At 58.1% G+C, this 19,909-nt stretch overlaps 1 protein-coding gene across 1 annotated transcript; it reads right to left on the minus strand.

The window, feature by feature from the left end:
- Window positions 1–2,560: 2,560 nt before the first annotated feature.
- LOC102090324 (scavenger receptor cysteine-rich type 1 protein M130-like) lies at window positions 2,561–13,343 on the minus strand. The gene is given in 14 exon segments (XM_065047985.1): window positions 2,561–2,913; window positions 3,143–3,295; window positions 3,970–4,065; window positions 4,827–4,964; window positions 5,248–5,283; window positions 5,701–6,015; window positions 6,098–6,148; window positions 6,543–6,857; window positions 7,198–7,512; window positions 7,598–7,924; window positions 8,443–8,757; window positions 11,211–11,519; window positions 11,791–12,105; window positions 13,057–13,343. Coding segments are annotated over 14 exon segments (3,132 nt in total). The 5' UTR covers window positions 13,151–13,343.
- Between the last annotated feature and the right edge of the window lie 6,566 nt (window positions 13,344–19,909).

A 19,909-nucleotide genomic window follows, 5' to 3' on the forward strand; every position in this document is an offset into this window, starting at 1 on the left:
GGCTTTGGGGGGATCTCCAATGGGTTGGGGGATCTCCAAGGGTTTGTGGAACTCCAATGCGTTTGGGGGGATCTCTAGTAGGTTGGGGGCCATCTCCAATAGGTTTGGGGATCTCCAATGCATTTGGGGGATCTCCAGCGGGTTAGGGAGTATCTCCAATGGGTTGGGGGATCTCCCATGGTTGGGTTGGGGGATGTCTAATGTGTTGAAAGATCTCCAATGGTTGGGTTGGGGGATCTCCAAGGGGTTGGGGTGGTCTCCAATGGGTTGGGGGATCTCCCATGGTTGGGATGGGGAATTTCAAGTGGTTTGTGTTGGTGGATCTCCAATGGGTTGTGGGGTCTCCCATGGTTGGGTTGGCGGATTTCCAATGGGTTTGGGAGATCTGCAATGCGTTGGGGGATCTCCAATAGGTTTTAGGGATCTCCAGTGGGTTGGGGGTGATCTCCAATGGGTTTGGAGATCTCCAGTGGGTTGGGTTGGGGGATCATGAATGGGTTTGGGGGGATCTCCAATGGGTTGGGGGATCTCCAATGGGTTGGGGGGGATCTCCAATGGGTTGGGGGATCTCAGGTGGCTGGGTTGAGGGATCTCCAGTGGGCTGGGGGATCTCCAATGTGTTTGGGGGAATCTCCAATGGGTTTTGGGGGATATCCAGTGGGTTGGGGGGGGATCTCCAATGGGTTTGGGGATCTCCAATGGGTTGGGGGGGATCTCCAATGGGTTGGGGGGCATCTTCAATGTGTTGGGGTATCTCCAATGGGTTGGGAGATCTCCAGTGGGTTGGGGGATATCCGATGGGTTTGAGGGGATCTCAAATGGGTTGTGGGATCTCCCATGGTAGGGTTTGGGGGGTCTCCAATGGGTTTGGGGGGTCTCTAATGAGTTTGGGGGATCTCCAATGGGTTGGGGGATCTCCAGTGGGTTGGGGGATTGTGAGAGTTGGTCTGAAGATGGAGCAGTATTTGCCTGAACATCGCCATCAAGAACTGAGAGAACTGAGGCCCTGACTGAAAGAACAGATGGACAATGACTTGGAGAGAGGCCCGAGGAGAAGCATTGTGTTGAACTGTTTTCTCCGATACGGGGGGGCTCCTGCTTACAATGGCTGCTGTGTGGACTTTGCTGCTGCTTCAGCCAAACTAGCCCCCGCCTCCTGAAAGCTATTGTCATGAGGGTCTCTTTGACCCAGGAACAATAGCTGCCGTCCAGAAGATGTGTTCTCACCTGCAGCCTCAGTTACACGTGTCCCTCACCTGCTCCCTCAGACAATGGCCAACAAATAGGAGCATGCCCAGCAGCTCACCAAGGGTCTTGAGGTCACCCAATGGACCAGAGAAAGACCCCCGAATGCTGGACATGTTGGCAAATAAAGCTTGAATCTTTCGAGCCTGCGCAGTACGAGCCTGGATTGCAAAGTCTAGGTGGAGACTGCCCTAAAACAACGGGAGCAAGGGGGGGTGAAGAACCATAAAAGGTGACTCCAGAATGGACACCGTTGAAGATCTTCCCACCAGAGGATCCCGAATCACGGCGGAGAACCGGCAGGACTCCATGGGACCGGAGATCAGAGGGACACTTCTGGAACTGGACTGGTGATAAACGCAACCTCATTTCTCATCTTTTCCTTTACTTTTCCCCGTTTCTTTCCCCTTTCTCTTTCTTACTCTCTCTCTATCATGTGCCACTTCATGGGCAAATTAATAAAGCAACACTGCTTGATTGAACTATAACCCCTTGGCTTTTTGGTCGCCTTAATTTTGCACTCTGAGATCAAGGTAAAAGAACCATCACGAGTCCATTATCGATGGACCGTGACACCCGCCCGCTCCCATCCCTCCCGCACCTGCACACAAGTGCTGCCCCGACACAAACCCGCGCTGACACCCCGGCGAGGCAGCAGGAGGGCAGGGTGGGGGCTGCAAGCAGCAGGAGGATGGGGTCCCAGGGCTGCCGTGGGGCCTCACAGCCCCTGCTCAGGGAGAACACGGCTCTGTGGCTGTGACAAGAGTGCTCGGGGTCTGTGACGGCCCAAGGCAGCAGGAGCAGCCCATGGAGACTGGGGCCCTGGCAGAGCCAGAGGAGAGGGAATCCCAGCCCTGTGTGTCCCAGAAAGTGGCTCCGCACCCTGTGCTGGTCACTGGGGAGCACAGCTGCCTGCTGATCATTGTGGGAGGTGATCTGGGGTGTGATCCCCTCTGGGCCATCTGGAGTTTAAAGGGCACGGTGATGGCCTTAGGGCTCACATCTGTGGGGTCGCAGCCAGGACTTACCCTGGCACAGCAGCTCTGTCATGGGCTCTGCACTGTGGGACCAGCCTGGCCCAGGCAGGGCCTGGGGGAAAGAGCAGCTGGGGAATCTCAGGGTGAAGAGATGGGCACTGGGGAGCATCATGGGACCTGTTAGAGAGTCATTTTGACTAGAAACTGCCTGTGGCAAGCAGGATGGAAACCACCCCAGGTGTGTTTTTTAGTCTCTGCTGCCCCTGATCAAACTCAGGAAGATTTCCTGACACATGGGCAGACACAAAGCAGCTCCAAGTCAAAGTCCACTGACACTTTTAATAAGAACAAATATGATACACAGTGGAAAAAAGGGGAAAGTAGAGGAAACTCTGTGCTGTTTGTGCTGCCCATGGGCAAAGGGAGGCGGTTCCCAGTGCTCGCGGCTCTCCCAGCTGCACGGACCTCTCCTCCCTCCCGGCTGCACCCACCTGCACAGCAGGGACGGGCTCTCCTGGACGGGGGCTCAGGGGCTGCTGTGCACCCAGCTCTGTCACAGCCTTTGCGTGTCACAGATGTGCCAGAGAGATCTCTTCAGCGTCATCATAGCCCATGCTCCCCGGGGACAGGGACGTGGTGTCTCCTTCAGCTCCAGGGACCCCGGCACTTCTCTGGGAGCACAGGCTGCCCCCTGCAAGCAGCAATGCGGGACATTGCAGCTCACCCCATGGGGTCTGTGCACCACCTTCCCCCCTGCTCCTCACCACACTCAGCTCCTTCTCCCACCCTTCAGTCCCTCCACGGGAAACTCCAGGGGCAGGTTCCCCCTTCCCAGGAGGTTTAGGTCTCAGTACAGCAGCAACCAGGGTGGCAGTGGGGATGGCACCCCCGGAACCAGCAGCACTGAGTTTTCCTCTCACCTCTGGGTGCATCGCTGGGTCCTGTTCCCTCTTCTGGCACCCTGGGCATTTCCCGAGCTCCCTGTCCAGGGGCATCGTCCTCCCCAGGGAGAGAAACCTCCCTGGCATCATCATAGCCATCCACTGGGTCACCCCCAGGCAGAACAGGAACATCTGAAAAGAGAGGGGAGCTGGTGACAGTGAGAAGATCCCTCCTGCAGAGCAGAGGATGGGAGGCGCTGGTGTTGGCAGCAGCACAGGAGACCCCCAGGTCCTCCCGATCTCTGACGGTGACACCCAGTGACACCTCTGTCCTTCACTTGTCTGCAGGCAGATCAGCCCCTTCCTGCTTCATTACCTGGTGCTGATCCCAGACCATCCTCCTCCTCTCGGTGCCCAGGGTAGGGCTGCAGCTGGGTCAGGGACTGCTCTGAAGAGGAGCCTGGAGAGATGCGCAGCGGCTGTTATGGGACGAGCCCACTGACCTTGTTCGTGGCCAGTGCTGCTGGGGAGGGGGGACCCACAGAGCTGGGGCTGCATGGGGAGGAGGGCTGGGAATTCACCCTGCTCCCCTGGGACAAGCCCTGTCTCAAAGGTGCTCCCAGAGCTGCCCCAGGACAGCTCTTCCCTCACTCGTCAGTGGGTGCAGGGGCAGGAAGAGAGGGGCTGTCCAGCTGCGACGGGCAAAGCGGGTTGGGAGGCAGCTCCTCTCCCGGGCCCAGGGCTGGGGTGCTCTCCCCACAGACCACACAGCCCCAGCACTGCCGGGACCACGGGCTGGGGGCTTCAGGGGATCAGCCCTGGTTTGGGGTGAGGGGAAAGGGTCCTGCAGATGTGCCCACACCCACCTGAGTGACCAAACCTCGCCTGTTTCTCCCACGCTGGACTGTGACCGATCTCCTCGTACACGGCCTCGGGGAAGAGTTCCTGGGCTGTCTTGGAGCCTGGGGACAGAGGCAGAGCTGGCATGGGGACAGGCAGAGGGGCAATGGGACCCCACTGTGCTCCCCAAACCTTTTCCTTGGCCCAGCCCAGGACTGCTCCAACAGCACAGCCCCAGGGTGCTGTCCAGGAACAGCTGCCACATCCCCAGTGAGGGCCATATCACTGTGGAAAAGATCTGGGGCAGCATCACCCTCACCTCAGCCCCTTGGAGACAGCGCTCAAGCCCCTCTGGCCCCTGGGTCATCCCCTTGTTTGACCCCAGAGCAGCTCCCGTGCTTCCCCTCCACCTGGAGCCAACCCCTGTCTGCCCCACGAGTCCATAGCAGGGCCCTCAGCAGGCAGGGCTGGGCAGAGGGTCAGCCTGGGGCCTGACTCCATGGAGATGGGCCCTGCTGCCCTGTGTTCCTCCCGTCTTCTCCTTTGCCCCAGAGCGCCCTCCAGTACTACCCAGAGCACTGCCAGCCTTGGCCATCTCCCCCAGAATAACTTCTCCCCCAGGATGACATCTCCCCCAGGATGACATCTCCCCTGGTCCTGCTCTGCCATGTCTCTCCTTGCCCCATCTCTTGCTCCCACCACCTCTGGGCTCTCTCCACCCTTTGCTGCTGGTGCCCTATGGCCAGCCAATCAATGGGGTGCATGGGACAGGTGGCAGCACACAGTCTCCTCCCCTCAGCTCTGCTTGTGCCCCTTACTGACCCCCCGCAGCACCCCCAGCCCTTCCAGGAGGCATCACTGGGAGCTCTGTGGAAGGACCCACCTCTGCGCCCAGCCCTGGCCCTGAGCGCTTGCCTGGCCAGCAGGGCCAGGAGCAGGCAGAGAAGGGCCCCCAGGATGATGCAGATGATGACGGGCACTGAGATTCTCTCATTGACAGTCGGACGGCCCCGGGTGGGATCTGCACGGGCAAGAACATGGAAGAACAGCACCAGCCCTGGGAGAGGTGGAGGCAGCACCAGACCTGACCTCCACCATACAAGGCAGCGGAGAATGGAGGGCCCCAGGGGGGATGATGGAGAAGCTTCCACCCTGCTGACTGAATTTCACCCCCTCCTCAACCCCCACAAAACCACCCCAGTGCCTCCTCCTGGGAGTTTCACGCTCCAGCAAGGAGCCCCTTGCACCCCACTGTGGGTCAGAGCCTGGCCCTGGGTTACCCAGCCCTGGGGAGGACGAGTTACCTGCTCGGGGTGGGGATGCTGCTGTCCTGGGTGCAGCTGCAGAGGAGGAAAAGGAGAGCTGGGCTGAGGGGGTGGGAGTGCACGTACCAGGGAGCCTCCCCTGCAACACCCCGGTGTGTGTCTGTAGTGTCCATGACACATCCCACCCCAATTGCCCCTCCCGTAGTGCTAGAAAGGGACCCAGGACAGGGCCTGGGTCTCTGCTCTGGGCAGCGGGCAGGGTGGCACAGGCAGCCCGGGGATGGATGGTCCTGGAGCTGCAGGGCCCCATGGGCAGTGGCCCAAGGACACCCAGTTCCACCGAGGCCGCTCCCTGCTTGGCACCAGGCTGCTGCACCCCACAGGAACGTTCCTGCTCTCGGGAGCTCAGGGGCCGTGCCAGAACCAAGCGGGTGAAATGCCTTTCCCAGCTCCCTGCCAATACCTGACCAAGGGGTCCCAGCACCCACTCACCCGAGCAGCGCACGGCAGCGTCTTCCTTATGCCGGCAAGCACGTCCGTCCCCAGGCCGGGCCCAGCAGTCCTGCAGAGACGACTCCGTCCCCCGGCACTCCACCCGCTCCAGCCAGATGGGGCCCTGGCCCACCCCAAAAGCAGCCTCATGCAGGGCAGACACCGCGGGGCCACAGCCCAGCTGCCTGCATGCCACCTGGGCATCCTGCATGTCCCAGGAGTCATCGCACACTGTCCCCCAGGAGCCGCGATGCCAGAGCTCCACTCTGCCCGAGCAGCCGTCCTCGCCTCCCACGGCACGGATCTTCTCCCTGTCTGGAGAGGGCAAAGAGCTCCCACGGCACTCAGACAGCAGAGGAGCCAGGTGAGCGCAGCACGCGGAGGAGCAGCTCCCTACCTGTGCAGCTGCTGGAGTTGGGGCACGGGGCCAAAGGCTCTGGGGGCATTTCTGGGCGTCTTCCTGAAGAAGGAAACACTGTGGTGAAGGGGCTGGCTCGGGGGATTGTGCAGAAGAGAGCGGGGCTGAGCTCTGTTTGTGCCTGTGTGTGCCATCTTGGTCACAGAGCAGCAGGAGGTTGTCCATGGAGGGGAGGCTGCTCTGAACCCTCTCTGGTCTCCGCTGAGACCACTTGGAGATGTCGCTGCCTCCCCCACGCACTGCTGGGTGGCGACTGCTGCTGGACATGTGGGGCACTGAGAACTGTGGTCACATCTGTGCCACCAGCAGCAGAAGAGTCTGACATGGCAATGAAATCCCCTCCAAGCTCTTTCTCTGCATTTGGCCGTGCCCAGAGGGGAGCAGAAGCTGGGGTGGCACTGGTGCCTGAGTGGCTCAGAGTTACCATTGCAGGTGATGTGGGTCTCTTCTTGCAGGTAATCGCACGACTGTGGGTCCCAGGGGGTGGATGGACACTGCCAGAAGGAGCTGGTTCCCTTCTCACACTGCACGTAATCCAGCCAGGCAGTGCCAGACACCCTGCCATAGGGCAGGCCTGCTTCCAGGGATCCTCCGTCCCCACAGCCCAGCTCCTTGCACACCAATGACACCGTGTCAGGAGTCATCGAGTTGGAGCAAACGCTCCCCCACGTCCCGTTGTAGAAAACCTGGAGGCGCCCGGAGCAGCCATCACTGTTCTCCAGCCTCAGGGCCACGAACTCTGGGAGGAAAGGCAGCAAGAGGCACAGGCTGGTGTGGGGCTGTGGGAGCCAGGACACCCCTGCGCTCCCCAGGCCCCCAGCCAGGCAGGGCAGGGCCAGCAAGTCCCCCTTGCACCCAGGGCAGAGAGAAGTCCCTGATGGACACAGCCCCTGCTCTCCCCACTCACCCTGGGGGACACTGAGCTCCCCAGGGACCCCGGTGAACTGAGGGCACCCGTGCATGGGTGTCTGTAGGCCGGGCTCAGGCAGGGGCTCAGCCAGGGACAGCCTTGGCCATGCCCGGCTTTCCCTGTGTCCTGTCCTCCTGGGAACCATCCCGGCACAGCTCCCGGCACACACCTGAGCACATGACACCCGCGTCCTCTTTGTGCCCGCAGTCGTGCTGCCCCCAGGGCCCGGCAGCGCAGTCCCAGAGAGCAGCTTCGGCCCCGGAGCAGTTCACACCGTCCAGCCAGATCTGCCCGGAGCCTTCCCCAAACCGAGCGGAGCCGGCCACCTCCACCGCCCCTCCGCAGCCCAGCTGGTGGCAAACGACGGCGGCATCAGACAGGTCCCAGCCATCGTCACAGACGGTCCCCCAGCTGCCCTGGTAGTAGATCTCCACTCTCCCTGCGCAGCGTCCGGGCCCGTTCACCAGCCGGACCCGCCGGCTTCCTGCAGTGGGGAGAAAGCCCATGAGCTGTCAGGGGGTGCCTTCCCCCCCACCCCATCATCTGGGGGCTCGTGCAGCACCGCTCACCCCAGCAAATGACTCCCACGTCCTCCACAACCCCTCCCAACAGGGCACTCCCGGGCAGGGAGGTGTTGCAGAGGGTCAGGCTGGCCTCGTGCCCTGCGCACCGGACCCCTCGCAGCCCCACGGGGCCCGTCCCTCGCTCAGGCTTTGGGGGGCTGTAGGCTTTTTCTGCCTCTCCACACCGCAGCTGCCGGCACACCACGCTGGCCTCCCGCACGTCCCACTGGTCGTCCAGCACTCTGCCCCATGTCCCACGCTGGAAGATCTCCACTCGCCCGTCGCACCGGCTCCCGCCGCCCACCAGCCGCAGGGACGCAGAGTCGGCTGGGCCTGGGGAGAGCAGAGGAGCCGCAGCCATCAGCAGCACCGGGCAGCACGGCAGCCTCCAGGGAGGAGGGCAAGGGGGGTTGTCCAACCAAACAGGGTGAGAGCGAGCCCTGTGCTGACAAGAAGCGAGGGCAAAGCCCAGGCCCTGTCTGCAGCTCACACCAGGTCTGCTGCTGCTGGGTGGTGGAATGAGGCTCTGCAGGGCTCTCTGTGGGGATGGGATGTGTTTGTCTGCAGCCACAGGGATGGAGCAGAGCCCCAGCAGCCTGTCCTGGGCTCATCCTATGGAACCCGGGCTGGGCAGTGGTACCAGGGCCTAAGGCGCTGCCCTGGGGACAGGTGTCTGTGTCTGTTCAGACCTCAGCTCTCCCAGGGCAGAGCAGTCAGTCTGAGCAGGGAAAGCCCCCCAGGGATCCTCCAGGGAGAAATTCAGCCTGGTGCTGCCATGGGACCCCTGCTTTGGGTGGCCGTGTCTCACACAAAGGGAAACAGAGCTAATGCACCATTTTCCCAGCACTCACCTGAGCAAATGACAGCAGCGTAGTTCCCCGGGGAGCATGGGGAGGCCCCCAGGGTGACCACTGGGCACTGTCCCAGGTCAGATTCAGTCCCGTCACAGTGGAATGAGTCTCTCCAGACAGGGCCAGTCTCTCTCCCAAAATGCTGTCCTCCAGGAACGGACTCAGCAAACCCACAGTTGAGTTGACGACACAGAACGTGGGCATCCGAGAGATCCCAGCGGGAGGCACAGACGGTTCCCCAGGTCCCCAGCACCTGGACCTCCACCCTCCCCGCACACGCTGTGCTGCCGTTCACCAGCCTGAACCCTGTGTACTCTGGGGACAGAGGAGGAGAGAGGGCGGGTTGGTGCCTTTGTAGCCTCGGTAGCTGGTGGAAAGGCCAGAGGGGCAGAGGCCTTTCTTCTCCTTCTGCACGGTTTTCATGCTGCAGACTGTCCCATGACCCCTCCGGCCCTACACCCGCCCAGCACAGTCCTTGCTCTGTCCCCAACCCCCCGCACAGCCCCAGCATTCAACACCCCACCCCGAGTCCTCACGTGTGCAGCTGACAGCAGCTCTGTTCATCTGGGGGCAGGCCTGGTCCCTGGAGGACCCCGTGGGGCAGGAGGACAGGAGGGACTCATTCCCCACACACTGCAGCTCTCCATCCCACATGGGACCAGCCCCTTCTCCAAAGTGACCTCCTCCAGACACAGGCAGGGCCACGCCGCACTGCAGCTCCCTGCAGACCACCTCAGCAGCCTTGGGGCCAAAGTGGGAACTACAAACAGTTTTCCACTGGTTCCCATCACGGATCTCCACACGTCCTGAGCAGCGGCTCTTCCCGTCCACCAGACGGACAAATCCTGGAAAAAAAAACCAGCAAACCTGGGAGTCCCCAGAGCCCTCTGGCAGTTACTTGCCCACATCCCACATCACCTCCAAGGAATCCCTGGACAAACCGCACATTGCACATCCCAGCAGAAGCTGTTGGGGGAGTGTTGGTGCCACAAACACATCCAAGGCTCCTCCGCCCCTTCTCTACAGCACCAGAGCACTCGAGGTGTGTGTCTGCCACACACTCACAGCCACAGGTGTGCTCAGACAAAGGGTCCCACACAAGGTCCTGTGTGCTGCCCGGCACGCTCCCCCAGCACCGCACCCGTGTGAGCCGTTGGGGTCCAGGAGAACTGGCCCAGATGGTGACGAAGCTGCAGCTGCTCAGCCCCTGCAGAGCTCGGGACAGGCAGGACCATCATCACCTGGTGCCACCAGAGGCTCACTCTGATCCCAGGGTGTTCCTGGGTGTTGGGAGGTTCCTTTTAGGTGGGAGGTGTCCCAGAGCACAGAAATGGAGTAGCTGTTATCACAACTGGTGCTTTCCAGAGCCCTCCCCTGCCTGCTCTAGGGGCATGTCCTCATCCAGGGACACTGTTATCTGGGTGCACGGGTCCCAGGCCAATGGCCAGGGTGGGGACAGGAGATCCGCATGTCCCTCTGGCCTCCTGCTGCCCCAGAGGGTGACAGCAGCACAGACGAGAGTCAGTAAATGCTGGCAAAGACCCTGTTTCATGGGTCAGTGTGGGGAGCTGTGGGCACGCAGGAGGGGTTGGGCAGCTGGTCAGCGCTGCTGGCATGGGGTCCTGTCCCCACAGGGCTGTCACAGCTTTCCCCAGGGACCAGTTATACCAGCAATGACAGTTCCAGCTCAGCAGCATGATTGCCATACTGGGCCCTACTCCAGCATGTTTGTTGCTCCCTATGGCACAGCCAGGGCCATTCCATCATCCCAGCGCCAAAGGTGGGGAACAAACTGACCCCTTACCTGAACACGTCACTCCAGCATCGAAATCGTGCACACAGTTATGTTCACCCCATCCTGCATGTTTACAGTCAGACAGGGCAGATTCGGTGCCATTACAGCCAACATCATCCATCCAAATGGGGCCAGATCCCGGCCCAAAGTGTCCATACTGAGGAGCTCCAACAGCAGATCCACAGCCCAGCTGCTTACAAACCACTGCTGCATCGTTCATACCCCAGTAGTCACCACACACGGTCCCCCACTGTCCCTGGTGTTTCACCTCCACTCTCCCGGCACAGAGCCCGCCGCCATCCGCCAGCCTCACCTCCGCAGCACCTTCAAACACCAACAAGGGATGAGTCAGGAGAGCACCGAGCCCCAGTGCTGCAGCTCTGGGAACCTCCTGCCTGGGCAGAGTCAGGGGCACCAGGGTAGGAGCCCTCTCCCCTGCAGGCTGTTCCCAGGGTGGTGCAGAGGTCCCTTCTATCCCCACAGGCTGTGCAAGGCTGGGGTGACCAGCTCCAGCCCTGCTGGATCACTTGTGCCCCACAGCCTTCCTTCTACCCTAATGGTCCTTTCAACCTGCCCCTAGCCCAGGCCCACCCAGAGCACCCACTCCTCCCCAGCCAGCACCCTGGGAACAGACCTGTCTCCAGGGATCCCCAAGCACATACTGCTGCTTCTCCCAGGGCCCCCAGCTCCCATGGGCCACAGTCTGCCCTGGGGACCTCCCAGCTCATCATCTCAGCCCTATGCGTATCTTCTGTGGAGAAACATGATGATGCCAGGGAGTCCTCCCAGCCCATGGCCCCCTTTGTCTTGGGGCATCAGCCCAGTCCTGCCATTGTCTATTATCCCCAGGAGGGTCAGGTCTCTGTCGCCTGTGGGAACAGATGCCCCAGTTCCCTTGTCTCAACAGCACCAACTGTCCCCTCCTCAGGCTGGGTTTCACCCCAGTGTTCAGCAGCCAACCCCGAGTCCTCACGTGTGCAGCTGACAGCAGCGCTGTTCATCTGGGTGCAGGCCTGGTCCCTGGAGGACCCCGTGGGGCAGGAGGACAGGAGGGACTCATTCCCCACACACTGCAGCTCTCCATCCCACACGGGACCAGCCCCTTCTCCAAAGTGACCTCCTCCAGACACAGGCAGGGCCACGCCGCACTGCAGCTCCCTGCAGACCACCTCAGCAGCCTTGGGGCCAAAGTGGGAACTACAAACAGTTTTCCACTGGTCCCCATCACGGATCTCCACACGTCCTGAGCAGCGGCTCTTCCCGTCCACCAGACGGACAAATCCTGGAAAAAAACACCAAAAAGCAAGTCATACAAACCTGTGGCGAGGCAGGAGGGGCTGGGCAGCTGGTCAGTTCTGCCTGCACGGGGTCCTGTGCCCACAGGGCTGTCACAGCTTTCCCCAAGGACCGGTTGCTCCATCAATGACAGTCCCAGCTCAGCAGCACGACTAGCCACACTGGGACCTGCTCCAGCATGTTTGTTGCTTCCTGAGAGCACAGCCAGGGCCTTCCACCATCCCAGCCCCAAAGGTGGGAACAGGGTGACCCCTTACCTGAACACGTCACTCCAGCATCCTCATCATGATCACAGTTATGTTCACCCCATCCTTCATGTTTGCAGTCGGACAGGGCGGATTCGGTGCCATCACAGCTGACATCATCCATCCAAATGGGGCCAGATCCTGGCCCAAAGTATCCATACCAGTGAACACCGACAGCAGACCCACAGCCCAGCTGCTTACAAACCACTGCTGCATCGTTCATGCCCCAGTAGTCACCACACACGGTCCCCCACTGTCCCTGGTGTTTCACCTCCACTCTCCCGGCACAGAGCCCGCCGCCATCCGCCAGCCTCACCTCCACAGCACCTTCAAACACCAACAAGGGATGAGTCAGGAGAGCACCGAGCCCCAGTGCTGCAGCTCTGGGGGAACCTCCTGCCTGGGCAGAGTCAGGGGTACCAGGGTGGGAGCCCCCTCCCCTGCAGGTCCCCAGAGCAGTGTGAGGGTCCCTTCTGTCCCCACAGCTGCACAAGGCTGGGAGTGCCCATGTCCAGCACTGCTGGGTCATTCTCGATCCCACCACACAAGGCACCTCTTTCCACCCCTTTGGCCACCTGCCCCCCACCCATGACCACCCACACACTGCCCAGCTCTGCACTGGGCACCCGCTTCCCCCAGCCCAGCATCTCCTGAACAGCCCTGTGTACCCAGGGCTGCAGCTTTCCATGTAAACCACCTGCCCCAGCACCATCCAAACCAACCCCATCCCCAGGGCGTTCCCTGTTCCCACTGAGGTGATCCACAGGATCCTACCTCCCCTCCTCTCCCGTGGCATCAGCCCTGGGCCAGGCGCCCCAGGAAGGACATGTCTCTACTGCAGATGTCCCCGTCCTCTCTCTCTGTCGGGCACAAACTACCCTTGTGGGGTCAGGTTTCCCTTTGGACAAGGGGCAGTGAGCAGCACACAAACCCTCTGGGGCAGCCCAGATGTTGGCAGTGCCCTGGGGATGTCTGGGTGCTGCCATCGCCAGTGAGGCCACCACTGGTCCAGAGGCAGAGTGCTGGGAACAAGGGGTCCCCAAAGGTACCCCAGGACAGTGGAGCTGTGAATCCAGCCAGGCACAGAACACTGGAGCCCCGGAAAAGGAGATACTGTCTCCCACCCAGACAGGCACAGGGAAAAGCACAGGCTCCGTGGAACTGAGAACCTTCTGCCCCCTGTCTCAGCAGCAGCTGCAAAGGAACCCCATTCCCAGACCCATGACCGCACTGGTACCCGCTGGCCCTGGGTGGTGGGAGAAGGGAGTCAGCACTTACCCCTGCACAGCTGTACCCAGAGGAGCAGCCACAGCGTCTGAGGGGACACGAGTCCCTCTGTGCCCATCCTGAGCCTCCTGCCCTGATGGCACATCCCTCTGTGCCGCACTCCCTGCCACAGCTCCAGGGACTCGTGGGAGCAATGATGACGGAAGGGCAATATATCTCTGCAGATGCCCCCCGGTTACAGGAGGAGCCAATTGAAGCAGCAGCACCTTTTTAGACATTATCGGGAGCTATCTCCCCTCCGACACGGCCCAGTCCTCCAATGAACTTCTCCAGCGCTGTTCATGACCATATATGAGGGACGGCTCTGCTGCAGGTGTCACAGCACTGCAATGGTAGAACATCAGAGGACAGGGCTGGTTGTAGTGGGGGAAACAATTTTTTACTCCTTGAGCTCTGAGTGTGGACCAGGAGCACTGAGCATGTCCTGCCACAGGCACATCCAAGAGCCCGAGGTGAGAGCGGCCAGTCACCCCGGTGCCATAAGACCCATGGGGCTGGGACTGCACCAGGGCTGTGTCAGGAAGGGAAGGAAACAGCCCCTGTGACAGAGCCCGCTGTGCGGGGAGCAGCAGCTGGGAAAGGGCCTTAGCCCAGGGCAGAGCCCCATCCCCGGAGCGCTGGCTCACCCACCGCTCCCTGGAGAGCCCGCGGAAGGTCCCTCACAGGAGCTGGAGCTGGGACACGTCCCTGTCCTGGCAGCAGACGTGCAGCCCAGAGGCTCAGACGTGTCCCTGACTGTCAGCGTGTCACCGAGGGGCCGTTATTCCCCACGGGTGGATCAGAGCTGCAGCCTGCAGGTGCACAAACCACAGCCCCCGCGCTCCCCCCACGGCGCCCGGGCAGGAAGTCTGTGGTTTCCTCCTGGCGCCGTGCCAGGGCACATCCCTGCGGTGCCCCGAGACACCCCCAGCCCGACGGCTGCAGCCAGGGCTGCAGGGGCTGCTCCTTCGGCCTCGCAGGCACGGGGCCGGGCAGCTCCTGTACCTGCTGGGGACCCTGTGACAGCACATGGACGGTCGGCACTGAGCTCCATGGCCATGGGGTGTCACCAGTGACATGAGCCCTGCTCCTCCTACTGCCACTGCTGTGTGCTCATTGGTTAAAATGACAGTGACCTCACACCCTCTACTGCCACCGCTGTGTGCTCATTGGTTACACTGACAGTGACCTCACACCCTCTACTGCCACTGCTGTGTGCTCATTGGTTATACTGACAGTGACCTCACACCCTCTACTGCCACCGCTGTGTGCTCATTGGTTACACTGACAGTGACCTCACCAGCTCCTGTAAGGACGTGCACCTGGTCCTGGCCTATCAGCCGTCCAGCTAGGAGTGACATCACTGCCCCTTGTCCTACCATTGGTTGTCACCGAGAGTGGCCTGGCTCCATCCTCCTGACACTCCCCCTCTCCATATTGATCCCCAGGAATGAGTCCCCCCTCAGTCTCCTCCAGCTCCAGAGCCCCAGCTCCCTCAGCCTTTCCTCACACGGGAGATGCTCCACTCCCTCCAGCATCTTGGTGGCTGCGCTGGACTCTCTGCAGCAGTTCCCTGTCCTGCTGGAACTGAGGGGCCACAACTGGACACAATATTCCAGGTGTGGTCTCCCCAGGGCAGAGCAGAGGGGCAGGAGAACCTCTCTGACCTACTGACCACCCCCTTCCAATCCACCCCAGGTACCATTGGTCTTCATGGTCTCCCATCCAAGCACTGACCAGGCCCGACCTTGCTTAGCTTCCCAGATCAGACAAGATGGGGCATGCTCAGGGTGCTATGGCTGTGTATATATATGGTCTCCCATCCAAGCACTGACCGGGCCCGACACTGCTTAGCTTCCTAGACCAGATGAGATGGATGTTCTAAGGGTGATGTGGCTGCATATATTATATATATATGTTCCTCAAGTATATTCTGGTAGTATCCAAACTAAACCCTTTTTTCAAGGGCAGAGTAGAGGTACAGGAGAACCTCTCTGACCTACTGACCACCCCCTTCTAATCCCCCCCAGGTACCATTGGCTTCCTGGCCACAAGGTCTCCTATCCAAGTACTAACCGGGCCCGACCCTGCTTAGCTTCCCTGATCAGCCATTCTCAGGGTGCTATGGCTGTATATATTATATATAAGTATATGATCCCCAAGTATATCCTGATAGTAACTGAACTAAACCCTTTATTCAAGGGCAGAGTAGAGGGGCAGGAGAACCTCTCTGACCCCCTTCTAACCCGCCCCAGGTACCATTGGCTTCCTGGCCACAAGAGCCCAGTGCTGGCTCATGCTCACCCTGCTGTCCCCAGGACCCCCAGGTCCCTTTCCCCTACGCTGCTCTCTAATAGGTCATTCCCAACTTATACTGGAACTTGGGGTTGTTCCTGCCCAGATACAAGACTCTACTGAGACCCCAGGGACGTCACCAGCACAACCTATTTGCTCTGTGCACATGTTGGGGTGACCCCATGTGGCAGCGCCCACCCAATCACTTGCTCACACTCCACCAGTGGGACTGGGCAGGAACTGGAAGGGCAGAAGCAAGAAAGAAAACCTCATGGGTCAAGATAAAGACGATTTAATAAGTGGAGAAATAGTTACTCACAGCAGGAGATACATATGCCCAGCCTGCCTCTGAGCAAAGGATGTTTTGAGGAACACACCTGCCTCCTCAGTTTTATTGCTGACCCTGATATCATATGGTGTGGAATATCCCTTTGGTCAGTTGGGGTCAGCTCTCCTGGCTTCGTCCCCTCCAGCCTCCTGTCACCTCCAGCCTCCACACTGTTAGGGCAGCAGCGAAGGCCTTGAGGCTGTGCCAGTGCTGCTCAGCAACTGCTACAACGTCAGTGTTGTCAGAGCTGTTCTGGGCACCATCAGCAGGGGTTGTGAAGAGGAAAATCAGCTCCATCCCAGCCAGTACCATCTCCAGCCCTTGTTCCACACAGTGTGCACCCTACTCAGGTCCTACAGTGTTCAGACATTGACATCCAGCACCACCCCTTCCCCAGCCCTTGCCATGACACACGCACACACTGGGTTTGGCTGGTGTGGCTCAGATGGACCAGGGCAGGTCCCAGCACTCCTGACTTCTCCCCTCGCTCAGCCAGAGCAGTTGGGAACATTCAATCAGATTATGAGCCTAAGGACAACGTGTCCCATCCCAACAGATGGGATGAGGGATGAGTCAATCCTGACTCAACAGATGCGATGAAGAGGGAAGAAGGAAGAGAGAGAGAGAAGAGGAAAACTAAGATATCAGAAAGAGAAAGGGAGAGAGAGAGATCACAGATATCACCACCCCACGGGTACATTGGTCCTGGGATGACTCCATGAGTCTCTATGGTCTCTACGGGTCTCTATGGTCTCTATGGTCTCTATGGTCTCCATGGGTCTCTATGGTCTCTATGGTCTTCATGGGTCTCTATGGGTGTCTATGGGTCTCTATGGGTTGTTATGGTCTCTGTGGGTCCCTATGGGTCTCTATGGGTCTCTACGGTCTCCATGGGTCTCTATGGTCTTTATGGGTCTCTATGAGTCTCTATGGCCTCTATGGGTCTCTACGGTCCCTATGGGTCTCTATGGTCTCCGTGGTTCTCTATGGGTCTCTATGGTCTCCATGGGTCTCTATGGATTGTTTGTGGTTTCTTCTGGTAGTTGTTTGTCAGACAGATGGTTCATCTCTATCATCCCAATTAGGCCATGAGGCCTTTCAGAGCAACACTGTTAATTGTCCTTATCTTCTGCCTCCAGGACCATAAAATTTCAGGAAAGATAAGACGAGGTGTCATCTATCTCTTCCTCTCAAAGCAACAAAACCCAGACGTTTAAGGCATAACTAGGTCTTTGTTCTGCTAAGGATGGGGGGAGCGCTTCAAGGTTGTCACACAACGAAACCTGTTTATCACCAGCCTGCACCCCCCTTTGGCCTTACAGGCGGCTGGGAGACCCCCACAACCAGGGGGGTGCCTCTGTTTGGCACCTCAACATCCAATTTGTGGTTCAGGGTTCATTGGCGAGTTCCTCTGCTTCACGTGGTCTATTTTGAGATCCCCTTTGGGTCTTTTCCATACTGTCCCCATGCACATATTTTTCTGAAGCTGGCGTTTTCTCCTGGTTTCCCATATTCACAGACAGTTTGCCTGTGTCTTGCAGCACCGAGAGGAGCTCAGAGTGCAACCCAGTGATCCTGCAAGGCCTGTCCTGCTGGGCTGGGCTTGGATGTGGGGACCTTCCAATCCAGCTCACAGGACTGGGCTTTTCTTTGTATGTTAAAGGATTTGCGCTGAGGGTCCATTGGTGGTCCGCTTCGGGGATCTTGGCCCTTGGGCGTGATCCAACTTGCCTGTGTGCTCCCCACCTTCTGGAAGTTCCTCCACACCACACATCTGTGGGTGCTTCTGCACCTGATGAAGTGGGGAGTGTAGACCCATCCTTGTACTTTTCTTTCTACTCTCATTTAAAATCTACTTCTTCATTCCATTATGTCCTATTGGAGAAGGTGTTATCCATTTTATATATACGTTATAATGGTTATGTATATTTAATTTCTCTGGTTTTATACATATCTATATATCTATGTACAAATATACACATGTATAGAGGAATATATACATTTTAAATACCGTATTTATTCATAAATAAAATGAAACAAAATAATAAAATAAAAATATTGTCTGCTCATGGCTTGACCAGGTGTACTCCTGCTGGGTAAAGAACTGGCTGGAGGGCTGGGCCTGAAGAGTTGTAGTGAATAGAGTCAGATGCAGTTGGTGGAAAGCCCTTGAGGCACTGGAGTGAGTTCAGAGAAGGGAACAGAGCTGGGGAAGGTTCCAGAGCACAGGTTTGATTGTGGGTTGTGGGATATTGGAACAGGCTGCCCATGGAAGTGGTGGAGTCAGACAGGTTGATCAATGAGCTGTTCCCTACCATTAATGTCATGCTCAATATAAAGCTGGAGATGCATTCTCCAGCTAGTTAGTTCAGGCTTTCTGGCTCCTTCGTTAGTTCTGTTCGGAAGTTCCATTAGTGCAGTGTTAGTTCAGTTTGATGATGTTTTGCTGTTTTTCAGTTGGCCCTTGGGCCTTTCTGCCTTTTTCATTTTTACTTTCTCATGCTGGGATCACCTGTTCAGGACCAGGGTGTTCCCTTCTTTTGGGCTGCCTGTTCCAGGTGACTGGAGTCATGTGGAGGATTGCACTATCATATATTTAATTTTATGTATATTTTAGTATCAGTATATAAGTAGTAGTGTATTATTATTTTTTTAATTGTTTTAATAATTTTATATTCTTAGCCTACGACCTTTTCTCTTCCCTTTCAGTTCTCTCCCTTGGCCCACTTTGGGGGTTGGGAGCAGGATGTGAGCAGCTCTCATGGTCTTAGTTGGTGGTTGTGGTAAAACCATGGCAAGAAAGAGTAGCAGTAGATTCAGAAATCTTGAAAATCACTTTCCAAGATGATGGGAGGAGGGAAACAGCATGAGAAAGGAAAACCATCAGAAACTGCAGCTCTGGAGGTCCAGAGTGGAGCTCAGGATCAAGAAATGTCATTCTGAGCGCAGTGCTGTGGTCATTCAGAGGGACTCTGGATCAGCCATGGCTTTGTGTTTCCAGGAAGAGCTGGTGCGGATGGAGAGACAGCAGCACAGGTGGGGACACACTGGGCTGAGAACAAGGTGGGGAAGAGCATGGGGTGTCTGCAGCCTGTGGGGAAACAGCCACAGGCCTGGGACAGTGTAGGATGGACTGTGGTGGACATGGCCAAGAGTGAGGCTGGATGTCCCTGAAAGAGCCAAGGTCTTTGTCCCCTTGGCTATGGCTGATGCCACTGCCAACAAGGCCTAAGAAAAGACACAGTCGTCATGGCCATGGGGCTTCTTTGCCTCCTTCACCCTCAGGGAGACAGGGAGGTATGACACCGTTGTCCTGCACTTGGCATCACACTCCCCACAGCCCCAGGAAGAGCCCTGAGCCACCTGTGAGGGACAGGATCTCCCTTCCCAGGGGCAGGGGCTCAAGGCTTGGCCATTGTCCTTCATCAGACAAACCAAGGGCTTTCTCAGCATCAGAGCTGCTGCACTTTGCCTTTGCCTGATGCAATCACTGCCTGCAATTATCTGCTCTAACGAGTCCCTGGGGAGGCTTTGTCAGGAACAGCCCTCAGTGGGGCCCATTAATGCTTCAAGGTACTTTGGAGTTTGTTCTGACTTGGACTTCTTGAGCAGATTCTTCAGTCTGTCCTTGGTATCTGAGGTTCATGGACCAAATACGCCACGGGGCTCATTAAAACACTGAGAGCCATAATGAGCGATGTTTCTTTCCCTAATTTCCTTCCAATCTTCAAGACTTGTAGAACTAACTGGAGAGGTTTCAATGGGACACTTGCTGATGAAGGTTTCAAAGAAGATTTCATAAAGGAGGGTTTTTTCTTTCCAGGGTGTTTTCTGTCATTTTTCATTGTATAGAAGAAGTGACAGCAGCATTCTACACTGGACATTGATCCCGAGGGTCTCCTGAAGACATCTGGACAGGCAGGAGAACAGTCCTTGAGGCTGGACACTGTATGGACAGCCTGGCTCCTCACCCCCACCCCCAGTCTGCCGGTTCCCTCATTGGCCACCACAGATTGCATCACTTTTCCTACATCAGACTTCTCCACTGAGCTCTGCAGGAGATGCTGCAGCTCCTGTGCACCAGCTCCACCTGCTCTCCTGTGCAAACACTGCACAGTTCAATAAACAGCAAAACACTTTCCTCAGCTGTGTGTGTAAGCTGGATCTGGTGAGGTCCAGCATCCACAAGGGACACCCACACAAGAACTGGTTTAGACAGAGAGACAGGAGAGGATAGAAATA

Source organism: Columba livia, unplaced genomic scaffold (genome assembly GCF_036013475.1).
Source record: "Columba livia isolate bColLiv1 breed racing homer unplaced genomic scaffold, bColLiv1.pat.W.v2 Scaffold_156, whole genome shotgun sequence".
Taxonomy (NCBI): Eukaryota; Metazoa; Chordata; class Aves; order Columbiformes; family Columbidae; genus Columba; species Columba livia.